The 26,740-nt window shown below is 30.4% G+C and overlaps 1 protein-coding gene across 3 annotated transcripts in view; it reads left to right on the top strand.

The window, feature by feature from the left end:
• The window catches only part of LOC118190076 (poly [ADP-ribose] polymerase tankyrase-like), a 346,106-nt gene that overhangs the window by 283,662 nt on the left and 35,704 nt on the right, over positions 1–26,740 (top strand). For all 3 annotated transcript variants that reach the window (XM_085816925.1, XM_085816923.1, XM_085816924.1), the window contains 6 exons: positions 3,023–3,164; positions 10,089–10,216; positions 20,282–20,357; positions 20,442–20,619; positions 22,356–22,463; positions 24,356–24,555. In XM_085816925.1, coding sequence (XP_085673051.1) covers positions 3,023–3,164; positions 10,089–10,216; positions 20,282–20,357; positions 20,442–20,619; positions 22,356–22,463; positions 24,356–24,555 — 832 coding nt within the window. The remainder of the gene's footprint in view (positions 1–3,022; positions 3,165–10,088; positions 10,217–20,281; positions 20,358–20,441; positions 20,620–22,355; positions 22,464–24,355; positions 24,556–26,740) is intronic.

Raw genomic sequence — 26,740 nt, 5'->3', positions numbered from 1 at the left:
TCCTCGAAAGCTTTTTGTTTAAAGACACAAATTCACCTGCATGATGCAATTTCTGACAATTCTTCACGGAATTTTCAAACAAATCTCTTTTAACATTCTTTCATTTTTCATCCCATGTTCTGATATCATCGAATCGTAAGACATGAGGAATGAAAAGAAAACACAAGAGTTTTGCAAAAAATATCCAAGCCCATAAATCTCTAACTTTGACACGAGAAGATCTGTGCAATCTAGCTATGTATAAGAGTCCTCAAAAAGCTAGAAACTCTCCCCCCGTGTAAGTTTCGCTTTTCTCTCTTTTCAAATATCCTGAAGTAATTTTTACATAAATATTAGAGCACTTTGCAATCACTTTGTCATGAAATATTAGGTTCCAAGCATTGATGGGTGAAGCCATATCTTTGGATATATGTGTATTTCCAGGAATTTTTTTTATGATATTCGAGATGTCATGCATCTTTGATCTCAAAAGGGTTCTTTCTGCCACTTCATAGTTTTATCTTTTCCAATACAGTCAGTTAGCAAGGGAAGTCTTCTTCTGTTAGACTGGTAATCACTAAATATATCTTCATTATCTGAATCTTCTAATTTTTCTCCTATAAAATCGTCGTCTGACAAAACCTCCTCTAATAATTTTGGAAGTCTTTTCATTTCTTGATCATACATTAAATGAAGAAAAGACTGAATAATGAGACTTGAACATGAAATGGCTTACACTGAAAAATAAAAACACAAAAGCACATGTGGGTGTCAGCATGACCCAAACAGTTCTGTAAACCATAATAAGCATTTAGAATTTGCTATATCCACTTGAGACATGTAGAACATAACTATGAAAGCAGTTATATATAGATCTAACCATCTTGGATTACTGGGGAAGATTGCAGATGAATTGTTTTGTGCATGGTGTGGCGAAATACCCCCGCATGTCTTCTTGCGTTAAATGATATAGGGATGCTGGCAGTTGAACAAAGTGGAAAAATTCATATATAGGATCAATCAGTTAAAAACCCAAATAAAAAAAAAATCATACTTTTTCAGGTAAAATTAACAGTGGAAGGAGACAGTTTTCAATGTATGCAATTTATATGATGTAAAAGGATCGTAATAACACATTTTATGATAATGCTCTTTCAGTGAACTTCAAAGGAAATTTTTAATTTTGATTTCTGCGGTACAATTACTATATTTTTTGCAGAATTCCCAATATACGAAAATTTAGACAAGCTTTTTATTTTTAAATTTTTAAATGTGGATGTTGAAAAATCTGCTTAAAACTGTTAAATTAGTTTGTATATAAATTTTAAGTATTTTCTTACTCTTGGTGTCATACAACTATTATTTTTGCAATATTCTTGAGGTGTAGTAATTGATTAATGCATGTTTATGCATTATGACACAGAAAAGCAGTATACTGTTAGCAATTCACTGTAACATGTTACTCTAAACCACGAGTGCTGGGTCCAGTGGGCCCATGCTATTAAACAAACGTTTCTCAAAACGCACCTATTTCACATAAGTTAAGGTCCAGTGTCTGAAGTTGCCCTCTTTATGTTTTCAAAGTTTTTTCTGTATGGCTTTGATTCAGAGTCTTGATTTTGATCAGATTGGGTCTTTTAGGCCCAGAGTGCCTATTGGTATTACTGTTATATAGTTGATTTGTGATAGTATGGAAAGTGGCAAATATGTCGCCTAATTTATCTTACAAGGAAGAATTGTTGTAAAAGTTTTTTGATATATCAGTTGGTGAAGAATGTATTGAAGAAAATAAGGATGGAAGTGATCATGAATTTTTAGTTCACATGATACTCATTCAGAAATTAGAATATAGTCAAAGTTGCGTTAAGAAAGTACGATAGTACAAGTAAGTTAAAAAATAGCACTAAGTGCTGCTTAATTTTAAATGAATAAAGAAGTCGAGATGATAATCCAACTAAGCAGTAAGAATATCTGGATTCTACCTAGCTTTGTTTCCGAAATACATCGTAATTGAAAGGTATAATTAACAATAGCTAAGAGTGAACAAAAATGTTTTCAGTGCTAAAAAGTAGGCAAACAAAAATGGTAAACAAGTAGCATCAACACATAGGTTAATCTCTTTAGTTTAGAGCTTCAAAACAGGACTTGTCAAGGGAAAAGTGTTTTGAAGCTTCAAACGATGTTGATTATCTAGACCAGCTAAAACAAGTTTCGTTTTGACTAATTTAAAGCTTCAAAACACTTTTTTCCCTTGACAAGTTCTGTTTTGAAGCTCTAAACAAAAGAGATTAATCTATGTGTTGATGCTACTTGTTTACCATTTTTGTTGTTCTACTTTTTAGTACTTAAAACAATTTTGTTCACTTTTAATTATTGTTTAGTACCTTTCAGTTATGAGGTATTTCAGAAACAAAGCTAGGTAGAATCCAGATATTCTTACTTTAGTTGGATTATCATCTTGACTTTTTTATTTATTCATAAACTGATATAGATTTTGTAAATGAGAGAGAGAGAATGGCATAAATTGCTTTTAAAAAAAATCTTTTTAATGAGAAAAAGAAAAAGAAACCTTCTGTGTTTGCCCAGTGAAAAAGCACAGAAAAAAGAAAACTTGCTGCGCTGAATGTGAAAAATATTTGTATTTTGAACACACGACAGCACTTTGTTCAATGTACTGCCAACATTTGTTGTTGCATTTTTTCTCTATAGTGCTAATAAAGAAAATAAAGAACAGATATATAGTAAATGTATACTATTTTTTCCCTGTATGCTGATATATAATACGATTTTCAATTACTTTAAGAAATTTATTTCATAAAAGCATGTAAAGGAACTAAAAATTTTAATGTGATTATTTTTTAAGTTTGATCATAAAATTTATTATTGACATAGATAGAACACTTTTTCTGGAAATTTACAACTTTTTTTTTTTTCAAAAAACACAAATTGGGTCTTTTAAACCCAGTGCGTGGGCTTCTGGGTTAATTTGTATTGAATTGTTAAATTTTAACTAGTGCTTGCCAATTAAGCATTTTGCTTTTAGTTTTCAGCCACAACCAAAGAAGTATCGCTTAGTGGAACTTGATAAGAAACGCCATGCCATAAAATGCAGTGTGAAATTGAATTTGAAATCTGAAGAACAGTCAAAATTGAGTACATCATTGCAAAGCTTAATGGAAACTTTGGTAAGCATAACAAAGAATATCAAATATTTAAGTATCTTAATTTTTTAAATTATGAGATTTAAAATATATTTTATTTTAATGTGGTTTATATATATCTCTCTCTCTTTTTTAAATGAAAGTGGCAAATTTATATTGTGCATATTCCAATGTAAAAAATCATTGAATCTTAGTAATATGATAATGTAAAAAAAATTAATAATATGATAGTGAAAGAAAAATCACTTAAGATCTTGGGGGGGGGGGGTGTTTAGCATTTGCAGTTTAAAAACTTAGCAAAAATATCAGATTTATTTGTATTTTGTTTTCATTTCTAAATAACAAATGGAATTTATGTTTTTCCTATTTGCTTCATTTCATTAATGTCATGACTCATAGAATTTCATTGCATGAGAACTATGATTTGATTTTCTAGAATGTTAATATGGTATATACAATTCTGTTAATGCGTGGAATGTAATTTCAGTTTTAGTCATTTCATTTCTTTTAGAAGTATGCTTTTGTTATAGGTTAAATGCTGAGTAATTACTAGTGTATCTTCATATTAAAAAGAAAAGAATGAAAAATTAATATATGCAGATAGTAATAAAATGTATTTTGTTACTGCCCTACCAACTGCAGGTAGAACCAAAAAATAACTTTTACTTGCTTTACTAAAGCAGAAAGGAATTTTAGATTTCTAAGAATTCAAATACAGTCAGTCTGCAGTGAAAAAAATCTGTACACCTAAAAAATGTCATGGATTATAGTGAAACTTGTTGAGGTCATATGGGCAGACATTAAAGAAAAAACAAGAACTGTTGTAGAGTCAGAAAAATCATTTATAGCAGCAGAGGGAGAACTGCTATGTTGTGAAGAAAATCTGTAGTTATGGGGCGAGTGAGCTTTAAAAAATTCCCCACCCAGCAGTATGAGTATTACAACTGGATGTGGGAAATCATCAGTGTAATGTTGACTGGTTAGGGTTATGTGCAAGATGAATACAGCTGACCACTTGTCCATTCACAACAGCACTCCAAATGGTATTGATTGACATGATTGAAGTAAGTCACTTCATACCTGGCTGCCTTCACACGTAGATGCTGTGGTCGTCTGAACTAAGCAGAAACCTGGATTCCACACTGAAAATTATATGACATCAGTCCTCTGCATTCCATCCGGCATGGCACTAGAACAAACATTGTTGACAGAAAGCGGGCATTATAGTAGACATTGTAAGGAGCACTTAACAATGCAGTTCATCCCCTGCCAATCATCATCCAGTGGTTCTTCCTGACAACTTCTTGGCAATTTTGATTCTACGGCTCAAATTATACCTGAATATTTAATTTTGTAAAATTTGGTGTGAAATTTATGGAGAAATTCAAAAATTTTTGTTTGCACTTTCTTTTTAGTTTGTGTCAAGAATAGTTCACTTGGTGAACTTCTTAATATATGGCAACCTATTTTCCTTTCCTTTTTACTTTGTGCGTGAGAGGAAAAAAATCACATCGTTCCTTCTTTCAAATAATGTTCTTTATATTATATTTTTAATTATAATTGTTATAAACTTTAAGCAATTTCTTTCTTTTTCGAATTTATTTTAATTGTTTACGTTGCATGGTTTCTTTCGATTAACTGTTTTAAAAATTTCTATTTACTCATTCAAACTGCGTAGTTTAAATCAAAGGTGCATCGTTTATTTATATATTTTTTTTTTTTTTTCAAATAGTTTTCTTTATACTATATTTTTAGTCATAGTTACTATTTTAGTTAATTTTTAAATTTTTAGACTTTTGTTTTAATTGTTAGTGTTGCATTGTCTCTTCAGATAATTATTTTAAAATTTTCTATTTATTCATTCGAACTTTAAATATATTTATTAATATAAATTTTCCAGAATTTAATTTTATTTATTTGAATTGTGTTTCTTTCGGAAGAATACTTTGTAACCCCGACTATGATGCATTTGAAAACTGCATATATTAAAAGAGAAATTACAGTAAAGCACAGTTAACACGCCTTTCAATGTTCCGTTCAGAAAAGAAATATATAAATAAGAGAGATGTTAACCAATATTTTAACTTATGATGACTTGCGTAGATTAGTTTAAACAGTGTTTTTCATTGTGCCTATTGCTTTCCACAATTTTATCATACTGCATTGAATTTCTTAAAATGTTATTCATATTTTAGTCAAATATTTTATTTTGAAATCCCAAGAATCAACTAGCATAAAATTAAAAATTTTTAAATTAAAAAAAATACTAAATTTTATGCAAAAACTTCTTTTTTCTTCTTAATGGCCTGTTCTTTTTCTTCAGGCATTCTGCAAGTATATTAAAAAGGATTCAACTTTTCGAAACATCTTCGTATTTCTGGCATTCATTTTAAATAAAGTTATCACCTTCCATTTCATAAGGACCCACAAACTGCCCAGCGGTAAAGTTGCTGAACACTGGTAAGCTCACTCCAGGGTTCAAATCCCGGTAAATGGGCTACTTGCATGGGCGGTTTCGTGGTTTTTCTCATGTGTGATGTGTATACGAGCTTGTTTCCCTTAGAAAGCTTTTCACAAAGACGTCCCTCCTTTTAGGCAGAGAGCCCTGCTTTGCCGCAACTTAGTAATCCAAGTCAGTCCATTTCATCAGTATTTGGTCAGAGCCTTTATCAGTCTCTAGAGGCTGGTCATTTTGAATGCATGAGTTGAAAGGAAAGACTGATTTTATCAAAATGGAAAAGGTCTTTAGATGATATCCTTATATGTCACTGGATAAATTCTTGAATCTTCAAATAATTCGGCTGAGAAATAATGGGATGCTGTGTGTATGGTACAATATGATGTTCTTTGACGAAATTTAAATTTATGCAACCATATAGTCGGAAACCAGCCGACTGCACTTTCTTCTGCAATGATATCGTTTTTGTCTTTTAAGGTAGCACAAACTCAATTGCTGCTCATTGCTGGTGTACACGTAAAAGTGTTTTCTCTTCACCCAAAACTTCTTTGAAGTAGATTCCCCTTTAAATTTTTGCCTTTTCCCCCCTAAATTCATTCTTTCCTTCTACATTTGTTTTCAGTGCTGACACAAAAAAAATTAAAATTTTTCGGTTGTTACACTTCCAAAAATTCTGCATTTTTGTCAATTTTTTTAAAATATCAATTGCATCAAATGCATTTCAGATGAAGATAGCTTTTCATTTTGTAGATATTTTAACTTTCTTTCTTTTCACCATCGACAAAACAGCTGGCCTACTTGGTTAGGTGCTTTTCAGCCTGTTGGTTGTCGATGGAATTAAAAATAAATACATGAATAAATAAAGAGCTTAGTACTGTGTCCTCTGGGAACTGGCCACGAAACGAGGAACATTGAAATAAGGACCAGAACATGGAAAGAAGGTACGTGGTGGGGACTGCTGAGACTAAGCGAAACACTTTTCACTATTATCGTACATGTTAGGCATACAGTTATATTAAGGGTGTGCTATAATAATCAGGTAGAGATGTAAAGATGATCAAATACATTACAACTTGTGGAATACATTAAATGACACAAGAAAATTAAAATTAAATGAGTTCTGGATTAATCATAGTATTAAATATAATTAAAAACAGAAAAAAAAAACACATTTTAACTGTAAATAAAGTCCAAAGGATAAATGTTTGAATTAAAAGACTTTTGTTAAATGAGGAAGAAATAAACCACTCCAGCAGCACTTACCTATATCACCAAGTTAACCGATTATTATATCGGGTGGAAACAATCTAAATCATATTATTTAGAGTTTTTAGCCTAATAATTTCTATATTAAAGAACATGTTTTTTATATACTCTACAACACGAGAGAAAATTACTACTTAAAACATTCTTTCTAAGAGGATTAATGTAAAATTTATATATATATATATTTTAAAACTGGGACATGACCCAACTGTCAGTGCCCTGTTTGCTTAAAAACATTGTGAAAGTAAACAACAAGTGAACTTTCTCAGTTTTAGACAATTCAATTTAAATAAAGTTAACCCTTTGATGTGTGCGACATTATTTTTATAATTTTTTTAAATTAAAAACTCTAGAAATTGAATATTATGATCCTAGAGACAAATAATATATAAATTTTAAAAAAATCTACTCTTGCCCATTGTTCTGTTGGTGGTGGTCGCACTGTGAAACCACCGTGCATCTAGGAGTTTGAAACTTACCGAGGTAAGTAGGGAAAAAAACTTACCTTTCTCCAAGCGCGTTTCCAATAAATGATGAAATTTACAAATTTAAAACAAAATGCATGTAGGAATTGCATAATATATAATATATATACATATTTACATTATTTTACAAAGTAAATCGTCAAAAAAAATTAAAAAATAAACGTTTGGCTACATGGATTAAAAAAAAAACTCAGTAAAATAAGGATTAAAAAAAAAGACTGTTTTTTTTTTTTTTTAAATTTTAAAGAACAAATATTTTTTGTGACACTGTTCAAAGCATGTTTTGTCTTTTTGGCACATGCATGCCCACATTGCAAGTTTCACCACATGTATCTTCTTCTATGAGGTTTCTTCCTTGTGCTACAAAATGTACAGTGATTGGATCTAAATTTCACTGGTATATGTCCAGCATTATTTAGTTTCTTTTCATCTGGCACATGAAATTTGTGGTTTTTTATGTTAATGAGGAGGGGCTTGGTCTTTTTGGCTTTGATATTGATAATTCGTTTCCCATTCATACTTATTTTATTCGTATTTCGTTCCAAAATATTCAGAAAATATTTTTAATTTAAATAAAACTTTACATGATTTCTATTTTTAATTACAGCAAAGTATATTTACATTAAATTTAAACCACAGGAAATAATTTATAAAATCACAATACTAGCTTGGGGAGCAAGTGTGTTGAGGTCAGAGAAAAGTCTCTGGAAAAGAAAGCCCTTTTTACTGGGCAGGTGCATGTATTGTATAGTAATAAAATAACTGTGATTTCAAAACTCCTTATCTATATCTGGTAAAAATAAACATTCCTATCTGAGAAGCAAGCAAACGCCATTGTGAATAGCAGTGGTTTCAAGGCGCGACCACCGAGCCTCTAGAGCATTGTGACACAATGCTCTAGTGGTGCAGTGGTCGCGCCCTGAAACCACAAAGCAAATGCCATACATATAGAGGTTTTTTTTTTTTTTTTTCTTCATATATGCAGTTTAATTATTGTTATTTTTTATTGTTTATGATAGAAATCATGATGTGCGATGAATAACTTTTGAAGTTTAAAGTTGTTTATATTAATAGAAGGAAGTTGTTTTGTCTCACTGAAAACGAATTTTAAACGGCATCCGATTTGAAGTACTAAGACCTAAAACGTATGATTCTGCAGTCATTTTGTGTTGTTTAGATGTAAAAGATCAGTAATCAGTTGATTTTCACTCAAAAATTTTGGCAGGAAGAGGAGAAAAAAAATTCGAAAATTGGTGGTTTCAGGGCGCAACCACCGCACGTCAAAGGGTTAAAGTAGCAGATGATAACACCGCGAATTTACTTTTACAAATATTTAAAAAATAAGAAAGAAAGAAAAATTTTTTAAAAAAGGAAGTTAAACATTTTAATAATATCATCTATAATTTAAAAAAGATAGCTTTTCATATAGTATTAATAAATATTTATTACACATGATTGAGGGGGAAAACATTCATATAATTAATTCTCCATAAAACTTTATTTGAAATTTAAGGTTAAAAATAGCTGTGGCAATACTCTGTAACAAAATCCATAAAACACATTTGGCATTATTTTCGCTTAAAAAAAAAAAAAACTTAATTTCAAAATTCGAACATATGTAAATTTGTGTATACCTTTTGAATAAAAAAGCTTTAATTTTTTGCAGGTATGCTTAGAAATACACTTACTTTAAGATGATGGTAAAAATTTTATAGGTTATAATTCAAAATTTTTTCAAAAAATTTATGCAAATTTTTAAAATAAATAAAAAAATGGGTGAACTTTATGTAAAATGAACGTAAATTTTGAAATGTTTAAGGAAGAATCAAAAAAACTAATAAAAAATTAAATATTATTAAATGTATACCAAATTCAATTAACATTGAGGAGCTAAAATTTTGAGAGCTAATTTTTTAAAAACTACTTGTGCAATTTTTATAAAACTTCTGGCATAATTTGAGTCGTAGCATCAAAATATCGAGACATGAAAAACGTAATTTGAATTTCGTCAATCAGCCCAGTAGAATAGGAGATATAGAACTGTCCCCCCCCTTTTTGTGCGCAGTGTACATACGGGATTTAAGACTGTTGAATTTTCACTATATGTACAATTCTGATAAATAAATATTCTATCTTTCCATGAAACTAGGTATTTGACGTATAGTACAGTACTTTCATTGCCCTTTTTGTTTTTTGAGAATGAGTAAAACTTGTGAATCTTTTGCTTCTATGTAGAAAACAGGAAGAACACAGTACATTAGAAATGTACTGGACAGTTAGTCCCTTTCTTCAATCTATGCTGAAAGGGTGACCGGAGTATATAATTTGTCATGTGAACTTGCATATTTATAAATTAATGCTAATTTTGCATTTGCTGCTATGCACAGAATCACATAACCACAGTTGGATCATATTATCTATACTGTAGTTCTGTACATTTAGATTGCCGTTCTTAAAAATTAAATTAGCCAGAGATAGAATTAGCATACAAAATAACATGAAACTAGATCCATGTAATTGTCAGTTGTTCAAGCAAGCAGGCCGTCCACTGAAGCTCTTAATTAAACTAAAAGGAAGCATAATTTTAATCATATGAATTTAATTTTGAGTATTCCTTTCAAATGATGAGATATTAACTTTTAACCTTACATTCAGTATTCTAAAATTTAGATTACTGAATGTAAGATTATTGAAACATAATGATCATAACATTTTTATTTGACATATTTGTTTATTTAGATGGATATTTATACTATTGAAGGAACATTAGGAGACTTAGGTGTGGATGCATGTTTTGATGTCTTGCCATTTGGCTCACTTTCAGAGAGCACTCTGTTAGCTGCTGAGAATCTGTTGAAAGAAATTGGGTACGTTACTTTTTTTTCCATTCAATAAGTATAATTTAATCTACGGATTCTTATCCTTAAGGGCCGTGTAAAAATTATTGAGGGTCACATTTGGAAAACATTGTCAAATTTTACTTTTTGCAAATTCATAGAAAACTGTAGTTGTTATATATATAAATAACATGTAACTAACTGTATTGATATGTATAACTGAGCTAAAAGGTATTTGAAAGCTTACTTCTTAATTTAATCTTTGGTTAGATTATAAAATTTATTTTTAAAGATTTAGGCTGAATTTTACCATAACTGGAAATAGATTTTCGAGCTTAGGCTTCCATTCCTGCTCTGTGCATAGAAAAAACCCTTAATATTTTGTAAGTTTGTGTGAAGCATGGTATCATATCCTGTTCATTTTTATCTTTTTCCTTCATACTTCTTTTAGACCTAAACCAAGAACTAATCTTGAATCCTCTGAAAACAGAAGTAAATTTATTGCAATTTGAAATGAAATAGCATTCAGAAATGACACTAATAAACACAGAACTAAGCCACATACAGAACATTGCTGTGTTGCTAGATTTGTAATCTATAGAGAAAGTAGCATTGGTAATAAATGCTCACTTTGCTTCAGTTTTTCCTCCTCTCTCTAAGCGATCCATTTAGAAAATCCTTTCTCAGGAACATTATATACAAATGATTGATGCAGCAGAAAGATGTTTCAGAAAACAATGGATATGGGAATAAGTAACTTTCTCTGTAGATTCTGTTGAGACCAAAAATGGTGAATGAAATAAATGTGGGAGAATAATCATTACAGGTATAATTTGTATAATGTATCACATTTCAGACCGAGTCAATAGTCTGTACAGTTTCCAAGTACTTCCATTTGTATATTGTGTTTATTTTTGGCAGAATAGTTGTTGTAGATAAGAAGTCGAAGTAGGTAAAGAATAGCATAAATGAAGAGCATTAGAAAGTAATCAAGTACTGGGCCTAATAAGTTATTTGAATTGAAAATAGTATCAGACAGGCTGCTCATCTGTAGTAAGTTGTTACAGTTTCATACTGCTAGCTTTATATTATTTTTCTTATGGCTTTGCGAATTTTTGATTGAAATGTAATGACAACGACAGAAAAAAAAAGATAATGTTCTTCTTAAATAAAATTTCCTGTGTAATAAAATGGCGAAAAATTCCAAATGTCTGTAGATTTCTTGAAGGAAAGGTAAGCAAAAAAAGTTTTCTAATCAAATGTTGTTAGATGCTGAAAGTAAAATTAAGTAAATAAGACAAATTATGAATTTGGGAAAAAACGTATGTCCCAGGATTACCATTGATCTTTAAATAGATTATGATTTTACTGTTAGCTTTCAATGCGTGATTGAATATTGATTATTTAGATCATAAGTGTTAAATCTTTCTAGACTTGCATCCCGTGAATGAATGGGTGATACATATGTGCATTTTAAGCTGAACCATTTTTTAAGGATCACTAGATGGCATTCTTTTCGTCCATTACTTTTGAACTTAACATCATAACCTTCAGTTTGATCACATTCTACATAACTTTGGTGTCAGCTGTTGCAGGTGATTAGGAAAAGCGTAATGTAAACAAACAGCTTGGCTCCCCACGTGATGTAAATATTTGCGTTTCGGATATGCCTTTTTATCTTTTTAGCCCAAAATTATTATTAATTTCGCTTTGGCATTTTGCGTTGATTAGCTACAAATGTCGGTTCTTTTTTTCAAACTGTTGCCACTAAAAATTAGAGCTCTGCATTATATTTAAAGAAATTAAATAATGAAGAATCTGCATTGAATGTATATATGTTTCTTGCGCTGCAAAAAAAACAACAGCACCTAGGAACATCAAATTTTCAATAAATTGTCCTCCACTAGAATATCGGCATCTGGAAGCCAGAACTTGGAATTGTTTTATTATCTATTTGATATTTTGTAAATGAATGAATTAATGAATTTTTTATAAGGAAACTCGTGATTTCAAAGTGAGCAATGGCAACACTGTATGGGGGGGGGAATTTTATCTCCAGTGCACGAGACTGTGTATCGGAATTCAAAAGATATGCTCATTTTAAAATTATTTTGTGATGTTGCTGTTGAATTAAATTTTATGGTTTAAGTGCATAGAACATGATATTTAATAAGTAAAGGTAACACACAAAACGTTTAAAAAGATGCCTTTTGGGCGTAATATAAAATCTGAAAGCTTTCAGAATTCTCCCTGCCTACTAGGATCTGTAGGGTTACTATGTGGGTTTTGTTCCTATATTCCTACTATGGATACATTCCTATGTCCCTACTATGGGGGGGGGTTGTTATATGGGGTTCTGTTCCGCTTTGCGTTGCTGTCATCATTTATATTTTGCGTGCTTCCCTTTTTATTTCAGAAAGCCTTGACTTCAGTTTATTATGGCAAGCAAACGTTATCTATCAGAGGATATATTCGCATGGTAAATAAGCTAGTTAGTGACAGGGATGAAAGTGATGTTTCTAGAGACTCTGACACGGACACCTTGTCAGAGACTAAGATCACCGAGTGTCTGCTTTCCACTTCCTGTGAAAAATTTTGTTACTTGTATATAGTCTTTCTTGTATTTTGTTATAAATTTTAAAGTTTATTTATGTATTTTCTCAATTAAAGAAGCACTTGAAAAAACTTTTCTCTAAGTAAATAATTTTTTTCTTATAAATTTTCATGTAAATGAAAAAGATTATTAAAGCTGATTTTAATGTATATGATAGCTTAAATAATAACCTGAAATAGAAAAATTATTATGCTAGGACTTAAACTTTCTGTGTGTGTGTAATTTCTTTTTCTAAAGTTAGGCTTAGTAATGCAAAACTTCCTTTCTGTGCGACTATTCTCGTCGACTCCCATCCATCCCGCAGAAACTTCTTAAACAAAGGGGCATCCTCTCAAAAGGGTTTAAAAAGAAGCATGGAATGCTGAAAATGTCAGTTGCAAGACTAATCATTAAACTGGAAAGAGAAATAGAATTAGATAATATTAAATTTGATTCATTAGGAGATGACTTATTCGTCTTAAATAAAAATGATATATTAAAATTGGATACTGAAATTGAAGCTGCCATTACAGAGGGAAAAGATTGCAAAATAAAAGAGCTTTATCATGTAATATAAAAATAAGATTATATTGTGCAAATCAAAAGATCAATTGGCTGTTTAGAAATAGAAAATGTGCTAAATTGAATGAGATGCTATCTAATTTGTCTAGTATAAATAAAGTTGAAAGTACAATTACAGTACACTAAAACTTTGGAAATGTGACATGTAAATTTCAAAGTTTTGGGCTCAATATGAATCTTCTATACATAATAACTGCTTTAAAAGCTGTGCACAAATTTAATTACCTCAAATCTTTACTGATGGGCAGAATTTTAATGTCAATTAAAAGCTTACCAGTAGTTGCAAAAATGTTCAAGATCAATTGATCAGTCAATTGCCACATGTTCTATTCAAATACTATAATAAATCTAAAACGATGTATAAAAGAAATTAAGCAAACAAAACAAAAAAGAAAGTTTTTCATAGACGATTCAGTATTTCTCATTCAATTAATTTAGTTCTCTCACTTCAACAAGGCAAAAATACATAAAAACTCAAAATATCTGTATTAAAGATTACGAAGTAAATCTTAAACACTTATTTCCTCGAATACATTTCAGAATGGATTAAACATTATTTAATTCGCAATAATAAAAGAAGGCATTATCTTTGTTGTTGCGAAGCTTAGCTTCTCTAGATTGTCAACAGATATGCTATTTTGCCAAGTTTGAAATGTAAACAAACATGTCCGCCATTGCAAAATTAATTAGGCTTAGCTGCATTTAAACAACTTTTAAATTGTTGATAATTCCATGAATATTGCATGCAGATTTACTAAAGCCATAAAAACCTTAACGGAAGATAAGAACAACATAATTCAATCATTTTTAAAGCAAAAAATGCACAACTTACAAGCATATAAGAGTAAAGAAACTGAGATCACTGAGCCAGTTAACGGAGTGGGTATATTTATATATGTTTGGTGCGGCTGATTGCAATCAAAATATGAGTTGCACATCTACATGTTATAGTAGTCCTATATGCAAATTTTTAACATTCTGAAGCTACTCGTTTTTGAGTTATGCGAGATATGTACGTACGTACAGACGGCATGAAAAATTCTCTTTAGAATTCATTTTAAATCAGTTTTATAATATTTTTGGGGGGAAATAGTCTTTCATTCTGTCCTTACGTCATGCAAAAACGTTAAGTTGCATTCAGTAGCGGTCAAAATGTATATTTTCATTGAAATATGATGGCTGAAACTTTTCACGGTTACAATACTTCTTTTTTACTTCGTAGTGTGGCACAGAAATCATGGGGACTAATATTTTGTAATTTCTGAAGAAAGAAGTTGAGAGCAGAGAACTACATTTTTCTAAGCATTACCCCCAATTATTCTGAGTGTGCTGGAAATGAACAACCAATTATTCTGAGTGTGCTGGAAATGAACAACATAAATATCAGTTGTAAGACCTTTTCTGAAGTGGAAACAAATCACACTGCCTTCAAAAATAAACATTTTGTCCCAGCAGTTGTGTCCTTGAATACAAATACATCAAGAGGCAATTACCTATTTTGCAGGAAGATAGAAACTAAATCTTTGAAACAATCCACTTCAGACTGCCAAATTCCATTTGAAGAAAAAAAGAAAGAAAGAAAAAATTGCTGGCAGATGTTAGTTATGTTTTTGAGAGGCTCATAGGTCAGCCCATTGCAGGTGGGTTATATGCTGTGATTTATGTTCATTAAGGCATGTTACTGTTTTGCATGTTTAAAGGTTGAAAATAAATGGGAAGATAAAAATGAGTTTAAAAAGGACAGGGTGCTATCAATCAATTTTGGGAAGAGATAGCAAAAATAAAGTTTATTTACAAACTGTAAATGCAAAAGCACTTCAGAATGGGAGGGAAAAAATGTAAGGCTGATTTTTGATTCTGCTTCTCATAAATCTTTCATTCTGGCATAAGTATCAAAACAATTGAAATAAAATGTTATAGGGGCAGAAGAACTTCAGATTTATTCCTTTGGTTTTACTGAGCCTATGGATAAAAAGCTAAAAAAGGTTAAAGTTTTTTTAGAGATATAGATGTATCTGGAAAAATAATAACTGAAGCTCTTGAAACTCCCTCCCATTAGCCAAGCTGTTTGTGTGCTAGGAAAAGAAATATTTTATTATTGTAATTAAAATTTGATAAGACTTGCTGCTACAAATAAATAAGGTCATAGCTCTCAAATATCAGTTTTAATGATTTTTATTGGAAAATATTCACTGGGAATGTTAAAAGATTATCAAAGGGCCTTGTTGCTTCTGAAACCTTATTTGATTGCACTGTAAGTGGAACTGAAGCTTTAAGTAATGCCTCTACATTCACTCCACATTTGCAATAATGGATGTAGTTGAGAATATTTCACATGCACATAATTTTAAAACTAGTGCAGCTTATAAAACATTATGGAATTTGGATGTTATTGGATCAGTTGACTCTGCAATAAATGAAAATTACAAAGAAGTTATGTAGGGATTTGAAGAAGGAACTGAAATAAAAATAATCATTATAAAGTTTCATTACCTTGGAAGGATACGGTCATCAAAATTGCTAGTAATTATAATATTAGCTTAAACAAACTGTTTACTGAGAAGTTTTAAGAAAACCCCTAAAACTTATGACAGGTATTAGTGATTTAATTCGCAAAGTGAAGATTATCTAAATAAAGGAATAGTGGAAAAGGTTTCAAAGAATTCTATAGGAAATATCTATTTTTTACCTCCTCCTTGTATTATCAGAGAAATCACAATTCTATGAAGTTAAAGGTTGTATTTGACACTCATGACAGTGTATCTTTAAATGATTGCTTTCATTCAGAACCGAATATAAATTATGATTTAATAGATTTGCTAATTAATTTTCGTCAACATAGAATAGCATTTGCTGCAGATATTGAAGCCCCTAATTCAGTTGAAACCTAAGGACAGAAATGCTGTAAGATTCATTTGGGTTCCAAAGGAAAAGGAACAGCCGATGATTTTAAGAATGGCATATGTAATATTTAGTGCAATCTGCAGTCCCCTTTTGCTTGCAGCAACTATAAAGCACCGCACAATAAAGTTGAATTCACAATACTCAAAGATTGGTCAGCTTCTTGAAATAAGAATTTGTGTAGCTGATTTGATGCATGGTACAGATGGTGGAAGAAGAGATCGTAGAAATTTATGAAGCTTTGGAAAACATGTTTACTAGTATCAATATGAGAAAGTGGAGAAGCAATAATTTCCGATTACATACAATTTGGAATGTAACTGAAAATGTGAAATTTAATGAAAGTAGAATGACTAGTATTGCGTTAGAATATATCTGAAATTGCGATGCAGATAGATTAAAATTTCGAATCTGAGATGAACTGATCCAACTGAGAAAATAAAAAAATAGAAGATGCTTCGAGTTGTAGGCGAAATATATGATCCTATCAGTTCCATATCTCCCTTTAGAATGATCCTAGCTAGAATGATGATACAAGAAATGTTTTCAAAGGAGATAGCAGTGGTATTTATTACTTGACCAAGAATTTGCAAAGCTAATTTAAAGGCTGGTACAGTCAAAAGTCTTTAATTCGGACTCTTCGGGACTTCGATGATTCCGGATTATCGGTTTTTCCGTAATATAGATCATCAGTTTAAATCTGGTAAGATGGCATGCAGAAATTATAAAATTAAAAATAAGAAACTAATTTATGAAATAAAGAGAAATTATGCTCTAAAGGGTATCAAAATTTACAAAAAAAAAATGATTAATATTTATTTGTTTACTTTATAAAACATTTCTTTCAACGCGCGCATGCGTAAAGCAAACATTACACATAGTCAAAATTAGAAAATTGCAACCAGAAAACTATTTGATTTTGATTTAAATCATATCAAAGACGAGATGAAATATTACATTTAGTAAGGATTATAAGCCGAATAAAATAAAAGCATTTGCCCTGAAGATAAGGATAGTGCTGACAGATCAACTTCCAGTTCATTGTGAGTGCAACCCCCCTCCCCCCAGAGAGCAGCGTGAAATTGATAAACAGACTTTGGAATGGTTAGAGAAACAAAGGATATGCTTTAATCCATTTTTTGCAGCAATTCCACTTTTTTTTTTTTTTTTTTTTTTTTTTTTTTTTATGGACATCAAAACAGGCTTTTGCTTTGTAGATCCTTTGGCAGCTCCAGAATCGGAAATTGTTTTTGACATAAACGAAAGTTCAAGCTTACTTTTATAAAATTGTTCTAACAGTCTGCAAAAAATAATAAGTCTGATCCAATTAGAAGATTAAGGAACAACGCAGTCTGCAACATTAACTGAAATAGATAATTTTAGTTTAGTTTATACCATCCATTATACATTAAACGCGCATGTGTAAATGCATTATGCGTTTACTCATGTGCAAAAAGTTTGTGGCTTTGAGGTCCGGATTAAAGACTTTTGACTGTATTATGAAATTTAAGTAAAAAAATACTGAAATTCTAAGACATTATTTTAACAGTCTATTAAGAAATAATATGTTAAATATTGAATTGCACTGTATTACAGGTAAGCCAAAGGGGCTATGCCACAGTTGGATATTTGAGATACTTCGAAAATAAGCAAATAAAAACATCATTTGTCATGTTCGAAACAAGAGTGACCCTCCCACAAAGAAAGTTATACATTACCTCAATTGGAGCTTTTAGGAGCTCAGTTCGTCACATTTATCCGACACTCATTGAGGAACTTAGAAATGAAGAAATATCTGTGGACAGATTTAGAAATAGTACTGCATTGTGTGGAAATACGGGCTCAGCTGTGAGAATCCATTGTACTTGTTGATAAGAAGACAGAGAGTGAAAGCCCGCTCAAAAATTAACTATTGTCGTATGGCCTATCTTGGCATGTTACAGATAACATCTTTTGTTCATATCTCCAAGAATTCGTAATGAAGAGGATAAAGTAGCCAATTGTGAGAAACGAAAAAGAAGGAAACAAAAAATCTTCTGCAAACTGTGTTATTGAAAAGCGTGTAGGTACCTTTTTTGTCGAAAGTTTCAGTGACATAAATATGTAGAATAACATCTTATGTTTCCAGATTTATCAATAATATGAAAACCCAGAAATAAGAAGAACTGGACTTGTCAGTGCTGAAGAGATAACTAAAGCTTACAATTTCTGGATAGGGAAGGCTTAGAAAGAAGAATTAACAAAGAAAATATAAAGAAATTAAGGCTGAAAAAAGGCACAGACTAATCAAAATCTCATTAAACCCATTTCTTGACTCAAATATAATACTCAGAGTACTGGAAGGCTTCAAAATGCAAGCTTGAACTATAAACAAACACACCCGCCAATATTACCTGAGAAGTGTCATTTAACAGGTCATGTAATTAAAGATTGTCAGGAAATGCTAGAGCATTCCAGTGGAGCTGAAACCTTAAGTTAGAGAGAAATTTTGCATACTACAAGGTTGACAGCGTGTAGAGAGTAATGACAACTGTGTGGTTTCCTGCAGATTTAGGGCAAATGTCAAGGTATCATTTCATTACCAGCTTAAAGAATAACTGAAACAATCTCTTTGAAGCTGTTGTAATCACTTTAGCTGGTCCTTTGATTGCAAAGAATTAAATTCTGCAGGCCTTTATTTCTCGGTATACATGCGCTATAACAAGACCGAAAAGTTTTCTTCTGCCCTTTAGGAGATTTATTTCATCGAGTTATTTATTATGTTGAGTGATATATTCAGACAATGTGAAACCTTTTAAAGGAGAATATAAGAATTTACAAAAGTTATGGAATACTGTCAAGTTTAGAAGTTCAAAATTATTTTGGTAATAAAGATATTGAGTGGAGTTTCGATGTGTAGAATGCGGCCTGGTAGGAGGGTTTCTGGGAAAGGCTAATTTAGATAGGTCTATCAAGTCATGTTTGAAGAAAGTACTAAAGAAAGCTTCACTTAAAGTTGAAGAGCTGGAAACTGAAAGTCGGGCAATATTAACTTTGTGTCTTTTTATTTATGTTTATAGTGAAAACCAGAACCACTGACACCAAATCATTTTCTAGCTGGATGAAGACAGACATCTTTGCTATCTGGCAAAATTCTTAAACGAGATTCAACTGAAGAAAATTTAAAGTGATATAAATATCAGCTAAGATTATTAGAAGCTTTATTTACTAGGCTTAAAAGTAATATTTACTTGAAATTAGAAACTTAAGGCAAATTCAGAGAGGTAATGGCATTACAGATCTTTTGAAGGGGTCTGTAGTTCTAGTACATGAAAAATAAAAATTACCCAGATTATTATGGAAGTTGTACAGGAGTGTCATCCAGGACGAAATGGAAACGTAGAGCTTGCACTTATCTGTTTAGCTAATAAAAATCATCTGCATTTTCCAGTACAGTTATTGTAGAAGTGGCTTGAGCTGTATATACTGAATGCAGGGAATTTAAATTATGAACAATTATTCTATGAACATTTAAACTTTTAAGAACATTAAAAATATTTAGTGTTTAAGATTACTTCAGTGTTAAATTTAAATTAGGGATACGATTAGTCAATCCCTTGATGATCCAAGAGTTCGAGGGGGGCGATATTAAAATTTCAGTATTACACAGTTTATTTGAGATGTAGTGGCAACAGCAGAAAAAAAGATTAATGTTCTGTAAGCAAACAAATTGTAAATGGCTGTGAATAGAATTTTCTGTGTGATAAAATGCAAAAAATTCTAAGTACCCTGTAGATTTCTTTAAAGAAAGGTAGGCAAAAAAGTTTTCTTATTATCAAATATTCTTAAGTGTTGAAAGTAAATTTAAATAAATAAAACAAATCACAAATTTGAAGGAAAAAAAAAGGTGGAATAACCATTTTAAGGATTGTGAAGTTTAAAGTATTCTGGTAATGTCTTTTTATAATAATATAGAAATAAGGTATTGCTTCTTGCTTTTCTGTTTTAACTGTGTAATTCATTGTAATATCCTTATGCAGGAATGTTATAGCTGAGAAGGATAATCTCAGGCAGAATGTCAAATCCCAGGAAAAATTTGCTGAACTAATGCACAAAGTAGGATCCAGTTTGTTGTTATAATTTCTTTTTAATATTTTTTCTGTTGTATGAAGAATAAGAAAATATATACTTCTCTTATAGATTGTTAAGTTAAGTGAAGAGTTTTATCAGTTACTACCTATATATGGCTATCAGTATGAAAAACTTTGTCCCTTGTTTGGTGCTCCAGATGTGCATTCAAAGCTTGTACTGATCCATAATTTACTCCATATTGGATTATCTTCAAAACTCTTATTAGGAGCTAGTTTCAAATCATCAGGTAAAAATATAGTATTTTTATCCCCTATAATGTTCTTTGACTAAATTGAATTGAAAAATTTCAATGTAGTTTATATTATATTGCATGTAATTTTTAAAATATGTAAATTTTAACCTTACACATGTCATCAAAATTAAACGATAATGAGAAAAAGTGTGCTCACAAAGTTAATGTTGCAACCAGTGGCCAATGCTGTAATTACTTACATTAATTAAATACAATTGAACACAAAATTACACTTCTGTGCATATGTTAGTGCCAGAAATATGCAAATTCAGAACCATATTAAACCATATAAAAACACCATATTTAAAAAAAAAAAAAAATTTCCTCTTTTTCATAAATTTGGTTTTAATTTCAATATTTTGTGAATAATGAACTGCCAAACATTGTATTTATGTTAACTAATGGTTTTGTACAAATTTCTGTTATTTAAATAATTAAACATTCATAAGAAATTTGAAACTGAGCTGAGAAGAATAAATAAAGTGATGTAAATATTAAATGTGTCTGAAACAACAGACTTTATTTTGTGTGATATGTACATATATAGGGCAGCTGCTCATTCTCCAGGTTATTAATTATTAATTTTAGCCTTTACTAAAGGAAGTGTTTTTCAGTAATGAAATTAAATTGTCCATATAAAATGTGCACAGTGTACGTTTCATTATTGAATTAATAAGGCTTAAATTATGCAAATTTTAGTCCTCCATCTCTAGTAGTCTGCAACATATTTTTTTTGTTACATTTTATTTGAACTGAATCTGCTCTACTCAGAACTTTATACAAAGATTCAACCAAATTTGCAATCATTAAGTATTTGCATTAATTTTGTTTTATCAATATGTAGAGGCATTAGCTCCATTTCAAAATAGGAAACACAAAAACTGTGCAATGCCTTCACCAGTGTTCAAACTGCAAACCTTTTAATTGTTAGCTAGACAGGCTTCTAACTTCAAATCCTGATGATGTTGAATTATCGTCTAATACATTTTAGTTTGAATCACCGTAGAGTGAATTTTTAGAGGCAGGAGATGTAAAATATGTGCAATGCTGTTGCTGAAATTTTAACTTCCGGACCACCTGATTGCTAGCAGGATGTGCTTCCACTTACATCATGAAGACACACAGTAAGGGGGGGAGTATTTTACAAATATGTGGTACACTGCTTAGTCTATCCAGGCAATAGTACTCATTTTAATTATTCATTTCATTTTTACCGTGTTTAAAAGTATGTTGATAAATTGAAGCTTTCTTTCCTACTCTGAATTTTCTTAGTATAAAAGTGTAATAAAATTACAAAATGAAATTAGACATAAAAATTAGAATATGTTATTAGTATATTTTATATCAGAATTATAACATAAATATTTGAATAAACTGATACATGCATTATAAAGAGAATTTAAATCAATTTTGAATTCCTTTAAAATGATGCCTCCATGCAGTGTGAAAATTCCCCCTTCCCTCCCCCCCCAAGGTGGGCAGTTATGATTTAAGCAAGATTTTGTTATGAGTGCTACTCATTATTTGTTCTTGTGGCTTTCATTTCGATGTATACCAGATTCTAGAGTAGAAGCATTGTTTGAATACTGTATTGTTAAGCTTTATTAGCAATTTTGGAAAATGCTGTAATGTTTAAATTCTTAAAAAAAAATAGTAATTTAGAAGTTATAATTTTTCCTTTGAAATGCAGATATTATGATTATACTGAATTCTGAATAAACTTTTTTCAGTAATGAATCCCAAAGATTATGTGTACAGATCTCTAGGCTGTAACTTAAAGCTTCTAAATGAAGACTGCTTGGAAGCGCAAATGATTTTACAGTATATCCATAATACATGTAAGATTTATTTTTCCTCTGGCAGAAATTTATTGATACATATTTTCTTTTATATTTTTTCCTTGCTTAATTCAAGAGGTATTACAGCTAATTAACACGTTCACGCCGTGGCCGATTTTTATGTTCTTCACTGTGAGACAGTGCTCGAATTTTTGCCACGTTTCATCTTTTGGCGTGCGATTATTACCTGTTCAAACCTGTATATGAGTTGTACATTTGCTAATAATTATTAATTATAATTGTTATTAAAAAATGTTTTTATAATAAATAAACCTTAATTTTTTATTATTTTAATTTTCAGCATCTAATAACACAATCAAATGCGTACCATCGGTGGCACACGCCGCACGATAAAGCAGACTAGTGCGGGCCACTGGTGGCTCACCCGGTGTGAGCGTGTTATACTTTTTTTTTTTTTTTTTTTTTTTTTTTTTTTATCATCTTACAGGTGCTAATGTGTAGTCATTCCTTTTATTTGTAGTGATGATATACAAAGATGTGATTGTGCATCAAATTGAATTACATACAATAGTCATTTTTAAATCTCTAATGTTTTTGTTAATTTGAAAATTGTACCTCCTTTGTTAAATAGATGCAATTTTATTTAATGCATTCTGTGTGATAAAAAATATCCAGACACATATTATTGTAACTAGTGGCTTGTCATGTAACATCATAACTATGGCTCTGATAAATACTGAATACCATACATATTCAATTTATACATTTAGGTAAGTAGTATTTGTCAATGACTTATCCAGTATAACATTTAGACTTTCACCATAAAATAATGCAGCATTACTTAGCAGCAGGTAATGGAAAAATTTGCACTCTTTCTATTCATATGTATTGATTGGTATTGTGAAGTTCAGGTTCTCAGGAAATACAGCAAGACATTTGAAAACTTAAAGGCCGCATGAAAGAGTTGCATTGTAGGTATTAAAGTGTGGAATAATACAAAAGCACTATCAGGTTTCAGTAAATTTCATAAAGCTTCATGGCTGTTTATTAAAATTTTCAAGAAATGTAATTATGTACAACTAATTCCATTTTCAGTAAATCATGATGCTTCAGTAATGTTGGAAGAAAAGTGTTAATATTCTTGCCAGTAAGTTCTTTCTGGTCTGGCAATGATTTAACACTTCTCTGTATCTTCTTCCAGACCTGCATTGGAATTAGTTTGATAAAAAGTTTGCCATTGAAGTTAGATAATATTGTTGACTGGCCAAAGTGTGCGATTCACATTGAGCAATTTGATTTGTCAGAAACATCACCGAGCTCTTTATGAATAAAATGTGAACAGCAGTCTCGGTTGCACTAATTAACACCCATCATAATAGCATTCATTTCCTCTCAAGAAAGGAATATGTTTCTAGTTATTATTTTCAAATTGTAACTAATTTCTTACTCTATTATTCTATTTATTTTTACTAAAGTGTAATTTCTGATCTGTTAACTATGTTATAATCTTTTAAAATTGCTGACTGCATTTTTCAAAAATATTAATTTTTGTGATTTAACCATAAAATTGAAATTTGCAGTGCAGTTGTGAAAGGAAATAATGTTCAGTTTTAAAGCTGTGAAATTATTTCTTTGTTATTGAATTATATTTTATTTTTAGTTATGCTAATATTTCTGATGCATATTGCATACTTTTTCACTGTATTAGAAATAGGGAAATTTTTAAATTTTGCTGAAGAAATTTCTAGTTTTAAAAAATTGATTGGTTTCAAAACCAGTTAATTCTTAAAAAGTGGAAATTTTATATTAAAATTTCTAGTATATTGGTAATGTATTCATGTATAAATTTTAATTATTTCTTGAATAATTGAAATCATGAATTGTTAATATAATAATTTGGATTCTTATAAATATATAATATTTTTATGCAGCTCTTAGGAAAAAGCCGAAAGTGCAGTCTATATACTCAGTCTATATACCTGACCAAAGTGAGAAATTTAAGAGCATTAGGCTATCTAATCATATGCTGTTATGGCATGGAACTCGTCTTTCTAATTTTCTTGCAATTCTGTCACGTGGCTTGCAAGTAGCTCCATTAGGTGTACAAATGCAGGGTGATCTGTTTGGAAAGGTTTGTGTGGAAATTGCTTCTCTTAGCCTTTTTATCTGTGGATTTTGGTGTTTAGCCTTTTTAACTGTTGATTTTAATGATTATATTTTTAGTGATTTTATGTGTAATGTGTATAAATTTTTAATTCTGTGATTCATATTGTTGTCTCTTGCATATGCTCTGCATTATGCATGCAGTGCATTGAAATATAGATATGAAATAATATCATTCATAAAAATAAAAAGCTTTGAAATCATGATAAATTTAATAAAGAGTAATGCTTTTTTACAATTTTATTCTTTGCATTTTTGTCCAGTTCTCAGAAGCAAAGACTTTAAGTTTAGAAAATATAAAACTTAACGTAATTAAACACCTGTTAAACCATGTAAATCCAATGGAAACTTCAGAGCTAAAAAACCAAGTCGTCTTGAAATTATTGTATATTGATATTACTTGTGCATTAATTTTAAGGTATTTTATTAGATAAGTATATTTTGTTGTATAAGTGTGCAGACTTATAGTTAAAATAAGTAATTATATGAATTTAACCCTCTGACTGGCCGGGGTTTTTGCTAAGAAAGCACACATTTCCAAAAACTATTATGTGAAAAAATTATTTTCTTGATTTTTATGTAAAAATTCTTTTTTATACCTGAATTTCTTTACTTTTAATATATTACCTTAATTTTTTTGACATATTTTAATATGCACACGTTCTTACAGATATCACAAAAAATATTCTAGGTCATATATATATGTATATATAACTGGCAAGGCCATATATATATATATATATATATATATATATATATATATATAATGGGATATATTTGTTTGCTATTAGCAAAAATGAAGGAAAATGAAAAAATTGTTTTAATACTTACAGATTGCAAAGTCATTTCTAATGAAAGGACTATTCAAGAGTATAGAGGACTGGTATTAAATAAAATTGTACAATGTGACATGTTTGTCTCTCTTGAAGGAATTTCACTGCTTGTTTCCCTTTTGGGGTAGAAGAAGGATAACCTTACTTTGTATAAAAAGAAACGTATGAACTATTTCAACCGGTGTTTCAGTATGTATGTGTGTGTGCGAAGGGGTGATATTTTAGTGTACTTCACAGTAATGGATGTTTATAGCAAATAATCAGAAAACAGTAACTTCATATTTATATCTAAATTTGGATGCTAGTAGTTTAGCTAAAATTCTTGCCTTGCTTGAAGTACATGGTTTTCGTACGGTCTTCAAGAGTCCTTAAAAGTCCTTAGGTTTTTTAGAATCAATTTTTGGTCCTTTAAAATCCTGGCCAAAATCAGCAGGAGGTCTTTAATTTTAATCATCTGAAATTTCTGCCTGTTTTTACAAATGCCATTTTGAGTGTGAATTAACATTTTGCAGGAATATTTTTGGGTATTCATAAATATGATTATTTTTTGAAAGGATTCATGGGTTACAATTTGTTCCTATTTCTTATATAAATAGTGGGACACTCAAGTTTCTGGGTGAGAAGTGAAACATAAGCATTTCAAAATTATTTCATTTTTTTCTAATGAAGAGCTCTTTAAACAACTTTTCGCTTTTGGGTATGTGAATTCTTCTATTAAACGGCTCTAAATTTGGTAACTTATGAAAATTTTGGCGAATTTAATATCAATTTCTGAAAAAAATTTTTAATACGGAGATCTGGTTAATTTTTCAACTACTTTTTTAAAACATTGGTAAATTTCATTAAAGTAATGGTTTTGAAACTATATTTAATAAATAGCATTAATATAATATTTTTACTTTTTTGCTCTCATATTATAAAGTGATGTCATTTTCTCTTTTGGTGACTTATAGAATACAGTCAGAAGTCTTTAATCCGGACGTCCATAATCCGGAATGATCCATAGTCTGGACCTCAAAACTACAAACATGCATCAGTACGTAGTGCATTAATGCATGTGCATAATACGTTTACACATGCGCGTTTAATGTATAACGGACGGAATAAGCTAAGCTAAAATTACCTAATTATCTATTTCAGTTAATGTTGCAGATTGCGTTGTTCCTTAATCTTCTAATTGGATCCGGCTTATTATATTTTCCAGACTGTTAGAGCAATTTTATAACAGTAAGCTTGAACTTTCGATTATCTCAAAAAGAATTGCCGATTCTGGAGCTACCAAAGCATCTACAAAGCGAAAGCATGTTTCGATGTCCATCA

Source organism: Stegodyphus dumicola, chromosome 5, assembly GCF_044657685.1.
Source record: "Stegodyphus dumicola isolate Sdum_Otavi_A_Nest chromosome 5, ASM4465768v1".
Classification (NCBI taxonomy): Eukaryota; Metazoa; Arthropoda; class Arachnida; order Araneae; family Eresidae; genus Stegodyphus; species Stegodyphus dumicola.
The sequence above is the reverse complement of the archived record's forward strand: the minus strand, read 5'-3'. Positions and strand labels throughout refer to the sequence as shown.